At 33.9% G+C, this 6,536-nt stretch overlaps 1 protein-coding gene across 1 annotated transcript in view; it reads right to left on the bottom strand.

The window, feature by feature from the left end:
- LOC108738363 (endonuclease/exonuclease/phosphatase family domain-containing protein 1-like) overlaps nucleotides 1-5,614 on the bottom strand; it is an 8,381-nt gene extending 2,767 nt beyond the window's left edge. Inside the window, exons 1-4 of the mRNA XM_018471759.1 lie at nucleotides 5,291-5,614; nucleotides 5,055-5,236; nucleotides 4,775-4,996; nucleotides 2,839-3,105 (exon numbers count right to left, since the gene is read on the bottom strand). Coding sequence (XP_018327261.1) covers nucleotides 2,839-3,105; nucleotides 4,775-4,996; nucleotides 5,055-5,236; nucleotides 5,291-5,517 — 898 coding nt within the window. The 5' untranslated portion in view covers nucleotides 5,518-5,614. The remainder of the gene's footprint in view (nucleotides 1-2,838; nucleotides 3,106-4,774; nucleotides 4,997-5,054; nucleotides 5,237-5,290) is intronic.
- Nucleotides 5,615-6,536: the final 922 nt, after the last annotated feature.

The raw sequence follows: 6,536 nt of genomic DNA, 5'->3' as shown, positions 1-6,536 counted from the left end.
TACAAGCCATGCTGAAGGTTTACTTGGCAACACTGTGGGAGTCCCAGGATTTCCCAGTTAATGAGAGTTACAACTAATACATTGGTTGTTTTGTTTCTTTCGTTGTTCTATAATATTTTAATTTTAGCGGAAATATCGTGCAATAAGGATGCTTATAGCAGAGCGGAGTCGATCGATGGCGGTTAAGTCTGATGGACGTGTTTAATACGGCTCCGAGTATTTTGTAAAAATAAGGGTGTTATACGTTGTGATATAAGCGGAGTGGTGAGTGCAAAACAGCCAGAGATTTGAAATAAATAATATCAGTTTAAGGTTATGTAGACGAAAGACGGGATGAAAAAAAAGAGATCCGGGGCGGCCACCGAAAAAGCTCACTGATGGTAATAAAGGAAACTTATTGAAGTTTATCAACAACGACAGTAGAGAGAGCCAAATAGTACTTAGTGCGGACATATTGGCTGATAAAAACATTGGGTGTGCTTTGAGAAAAAGAGGTGAGAGTGAAGATGAGGACTGGCTGGAAGGTCTAGATTTAAACAAAGATAAGGTGAACGGCGAAGTAGAAGAAATTATCAACTATGAAAAAGGGAATGATTCAAGTGAAACAGAAATAGTATAAGGTGAGCTGTTATCAGTAAAAAAAGGCATTAGTAAGCTGCATAAAGTAGTGTTAGAGATGAAGAAAGAGGTAAAAGTAGAGGAAAAAAGGTGTTTAGTAAAAGAAAATAAAAAGCTACGAGAAATGTTGCGTTACCTACAAGAAAGGTAAAATGAAGAATTCAACTGAACTCCAGGGAAGCACGGAGCAGCCGGAAAGGGAACTACAAAGTGGCAATAAAAGGCGTAACCAATATAGTAAACAATAAAACAAAGCTTTAAAGGCAATATTAGTAATGATGGGTGGGTAAGACATTTTAGGACTCTTTTAAATAGGAGTGAGGAGGAAAATGGAATTGGGGCTGATGCTGTGGAGTTGAATGAAACTCTAAATGTGAAAATGATACATTAGATGGGGACCTCAATTGTAATGAAGTTCCTGAAGTGCTAAATAAAATGGCGAATGATAAAGCGACTGGGGAACCTATTCAGAGCATTAAGGCATTTAGCCTTGAAGATCTAGAGGCACTTACAGCAGAATTGAATTTTATATGAGTTGAGGAGACGTTGCCGGATGGATCGCGCAAAGCCAGAATTGTGCCAATTTTTAAAGGTGGCGATGAGAATAAAACAGAAAATTATAGAGGGGTCTCGCTACTGGACGCGGGAAGTTGACGAGAATAATAGCGGAGAGGATTAGTAAATGGATAGTCGAAGAGAAATCAGACAGGGTTTAGAAAAAAAAGGAACTAGGTATCATATATTTGTAATGAACTCTTAAATTAATGGAGGTTAATGTGAAAGAGACAGAAGTTATATAGAGCCTTCGTAGACTTTAGGGCAGCTAGTAGATAGAGAACTGTTGTTAAAGAAGCTAGGTGTTAGAGGGTAATGTATAATTTTATTAGGAATATATACAGTCTAACAAGTGTTGAAATACAAAATGGAGGAATAATCACTGATGAATTAAACATTAACACAGGCTTTAGGCAAGGCTATTCTCTCAGTGTAATTTTGTTCGACATTTTTATTGACGATTTAGACGATATGTGGCAACGAAAAGAAGAACTGGGCGGTTATAGGCAAGATTAAGGTAAGAGCACTAAAATATGGTGATGATCAGAATACTAGAAAGATATGCAGTAAGAAATAGATTAATAGTAAATACAAAAAGATAGAGATAGTAAACGAGTTTAACTATTTAAGTTACTATTTTTCTACAAGAAATGGAACGGAAAGACATATAAGTAGGCTAGTGGCTGAAGCGCAAAAGGCATCTAAATCAATTTGGGGACTTATGAAAAGGACAGGTAGGGACAAAAGGGATGAACGTATTTATTTGATGAACTAGTTAGTGAGAGCGATAGCCCATTATGGGGTGGAAGTTTGGGGATGGAGCAAAGTCGATAGTTTGGTAAAAGTAAACGGCAGGTATTGTAAAATGGCTTTGAGAGTTACTTGAAATTTAGATTTCTTAAAGAAATACTTCAAACGCCCAATAGATGGTCAAAAATTTTCCTAACGGAGGAAATGAGGGCCATATTAAACAAGCCTTCAATGTGGAGACAGGTGGCAATTAAAGTTCTTGAAGAAATTGAAATGATAAAAGTATGTAAGTTCATTTGGGAGGGAAGAGAAGCAAATTAAACTTACGTTATACTTAAAAACAGATGAGATAGGTAGTGGAATTTTCAATTAGATAAGGAATGGGATGCGATCGAAAAGTGTACATATAATAAATTCTATAGGGATTTGGCACCGGAAACCCACGGGGCGGAGTATTTAAACAGTAGGAGTAGGGGCAAAGACAGTAAAGAGGTGTGGGCCAGACTAAGGAGTGGGAATATTGGAACGGTGTATAAAAAGGGATAAATAAAGGATCTGTAGATTACGCGATGGGATGAATAAGACGTTAGAATATCTGATATATTGCTGCAAAGCCTAAATGCTAAATGAGAGTGAAGAGGTGAAAATGTTTTTGGCAGAGTGTAGAGGCGATTATAGAGAAAATGAGATAAGTGTACGGATAATAGATAAGTTAAATGGGGATATTAATAAGAATTCATGCCAGTTTATTAGAGTAAATGAAGATGATCTGTAGTAGGTTAGTACAATTACATGTGAGGAGTTTGTAAAAACTCGAATGGGTGTGCAAAGAAAAGTTGTGTATGTAGGGGAACGATTAAATTTTTAAAAGTAATAATTTTTGCATACGTCACTTTAGGCTATTGATTTAACTACCTTTATTAGGTGCAACGTAAAATTCTGCCCAAACAGGACAGTGTGTGGACGCTGCCCCTCCCCAATCCCATCCCTCAGGTATAGCTAGATGAGTTAATCCTTCTCTGACGACTCCCCATTCATCGTCGTAATACGCTGTTTGGGCTACATTATTGATTAAAATTGTATCCGTAAATCGCAAGTTTGATTTTAAATGCTGACAACTTGTATTTAAACTAAGTGGAATTACTGCCTTTAAAGTAGCAAGTTCTTTTATTATATTTCCTTCTGTAACAGAAAAAGGGATGTGTGTCATTTCTTATACATAACCATAAGCACAGCCGTCTCTACTTACAAGCCGTGCTGAAGGAAGGTGTACTTGGCAACACTGAGGGAATTCCAGGATTTTCCAGTTAGTAAGAGTTACAACTAATACATTGCTTGTTGTGTTTCTTTCGTTGTTCTATAATATTCTAATTTTAGCGGAAATATCGTGCAATAAGGATGCTTATAGTGTGTTTTAGTGATTAATACCTTTGAATACAATTTTTAATTGCAGAAGGTAATATTAACTATTAAGTGAAAGAAGTGAAAATGTTTTAGGTCAGATTGTGTGTTTTAGTCGTAAATTTTCTTGTTTATTTCTTAACAAAATGCCTCGTCGTTGTTGTGTTCCCAGTTGCAATTCAAATTATAAATCATCTTTAAAATGTAAGTATGTCTATATGTATTTTTATTCCCAAAAAAATGAAATGCGAAAAAAATGCATAAGTGCTATACCTCGAAAAGATAGGACTCCATGAAAATATTCTGCAGTTTACATACATCACTTTAACAAAAATGACATTATAAAAACAGTAAAAAAAGTATCCACTGCCGGTAATGTTTTGAATGTACTTTTAACGTATCGTAAATTACCACAGAATGATGAAACAGAAATTTAAATTGTTGAAAGTTCTCCCTTAAACTAAGTCAGTTTATTGAAATTTTAAATTCCGTTTATTTGAATGAATTGTGATTTAAATAACTCCTTAAAAATTTACATTTCAGGATATGCAGTTCATTCTGTTCGTAAAAAGATAACTTGCAACATTTGTGTTTCGCTCATAATAAACAATAAAGGCTCTTGCGTTAGAGATATTTATTTTGATTATTTACAAAGGGGAGGACTTTCTGTTTCTACTGATAATATTAGTATAGTTTTTTTTTCACATTTATGCCATTCTTGAAGAAAGAAGTAATATCGAAAATCTACAGACAGAATGTTTACGGGCTGAACATCAAAAATTAATTTTAGGAAAATTAACTGTTTTCAATAATATGTAGTTGTGGAAAACATTATAAAGATATACTCTTCCACATTTTATCTTCTTTTGCTAATGTTTTGTTTAATGATTACATTAAAATTATAAATTATAGAAAGCAACAGTCCCGCCACTTCAATTTAAATTCAGCTAACTGTAAGACAGCAAAAATCCGTAAATTAGAAAAGTTGAAATTGTAATTAATTTTTTCTAATGGGATGGCAGGGTTATTGGCGAACCTCAAAAAAAAAGGTAACGCGCCTTGGCAATATTTTAGTGGTGGTGTGGAATTTGGCCTTAATAAAATTACAATTATCGAGATGAAATTCATGTAGGTACCTATCAATGCTTACCTAATCTATTGTCTTTTCTATTTTATTCTTAATACCTACATGTTGAAGTGTATTTTAAATAACGTCACATACTATCAGTGATGAACAAATGTTTGAATTGAATAATTTAATTCATTTGTATCGTAATGGGTGTCTAAAAATTATGTGTAACGACGTGTAGTAATAACAAGTAAAACTCGCAGAATAGGACTCTCACATCGAAGCAAGGCGTTGTTGCCAAATTTCTCAGCATGGCTTGTATTAAAGACGGTTATGCCATAAGTAATAGCAATTTTAAATCTTTTCAACTAGGTAATAAACCTGTCTGTTCTGTTATTTTATTGACATCACCAACGACCAGAACAGGTCCTGTAAAATTTTGAAGCAGTTCTCTTAGACTCTTTTCGAATTCTTCAGCTGAGCTTGAAATGGAGCCCACATTTATTATCGTGAACGCAACGCCTTTAATGGAAAACGTTATAATTATGGATTGACATTCATCTATTATTTCGTGTGACAGAGAAGCGATATCAACTCCCCACTCTGAAATGTCATTACAACCAGGAAACACAATTAATTATTTCAAGATATGTGTACGTACCGTTACTTACTGAATCATAGATAAAGCCTAATCCAGTTTTTGTATCGCACATACAGTATTTCCAAGATCGGCTGTTATCCTTCATTATTTTTATGCAAGGTAGTGTAGGTCTATTTAATTCGTCGCATATTATTTTAAGGGCTAAAAGTTCTCGCACTCCTTGAATTGCTACTAGAGACCATCTAGAAACTAAGTGGTAGTAGGCACCGAAAGGAAATTTTTATTTATTTTTTTACTTATAATCTAAAATAGTGCAGCATATTACTTCAACTACCCCCAAATTTCTAGCCTTTTCTTGAGTTAAGTTGTCTAAATTCCATGAAGCGATTCGTATAGCTTGTTTTGAATGTCGTTCGTAATTAAATTCTTCAACGATTGGACGGTAGGAATATTTCGATAGCAAATCGTACACGTCATGTATAGGTGAAATGGATGACGTCGTTCTTAGTTGTGTATTTGACATCTTTTCTACTTATTAATAAAAATATTAAGACTTCAAATTTCTGAAATATATAATAATTTGTTAAGAGTTATTGACTTAAAAGTGACGTTTAATTTACTATATTGTGTAAGTGTGAATTAAGGGTTGTAGTATCTTTTTGTTCAAATGTTTTTTTAAATCGATAATCGTCTTGCTGTCATATCGCAGAAATCTCCTAGAATATAATATTCTGTAACTAGCTGAATGTCGAAACGTTTAAATACAAGATCAACTTGTGAGATGGGCCTTTACTTGATAACCGAGAGGTATCTAAAAATTTGCCAAAATGAAAATGGTATGCTATGTATATCCGACAGCGAGTAACACCGTGTAAATATAAACGGACTCAACTAGTCTAAATACAATAATGCTCTACCGTAGGTTTGTTTGTGTGTTTGCCAATATTTGAATCCGAAAAATAAATTATTAATTCCAGAATGTTTGATAATAGTAGATGAAAATAGTAATATTTTTACAATCGCTGTTAATTTAACCGATAAAGAATTAAATTTTTCGATCAATAAAGTTTGTTTAGAAAAAATACCAAGTCACACATTTCAGGCATATAAAACTAACGAAAGGTTCAAATTACTTAAACAAAATCTTCGTTTTGAACACCTAAATGATGAAGAACGGAATGAAGTCCTAAACCTTTGTTACGATTTTTCAGATATATTTTACCTAGAAGGAGACCACCTAACTTTCACGTCATTAGTTAAACACGAAATTAAAACTACACATGAAAACCCCATTAATACAAAAACATATCGTATTCGAAATTGGCACAAAAAAGAGGTAATCAAACATATTTCGGCTTATCCAGTTGGTGCTGTTTTCAGGTCCTATTTACAATAGTTAACCGATAGCTTACGTATGTCGAACCTTAACTCAGCGGAAACCTGCTTCGTCCATTGAATTAAATAATTCATTAATAGTGTTATTACAATTTACACAATCATGTACATTTGCAAAGGAAATGCATTCTTTAATCCCATCGAATT

The sequence above is a fragment of the Agrilus planipennis genome, unplaced genomic scaffold, assembly GCF_000699045.2.
Source record: "Agrilus planipennis isolate EAB-ADULT unplaced genomic scaffold, Apla_2.0 scaffold217, whole genome shotgun sequence".
Classification (NCBI taxonomy): domain Eukaryota; kingdom Metazoa; phylum Arthropoda; class Insecta; order Coleoptera; family Buprestidae; genus Agrilus; species Agrilus planipennis.
Note: the sequence above shows the minus strand (reverse complement) of the source record. Positions and strands in the feature narration are given on the sequence as shown.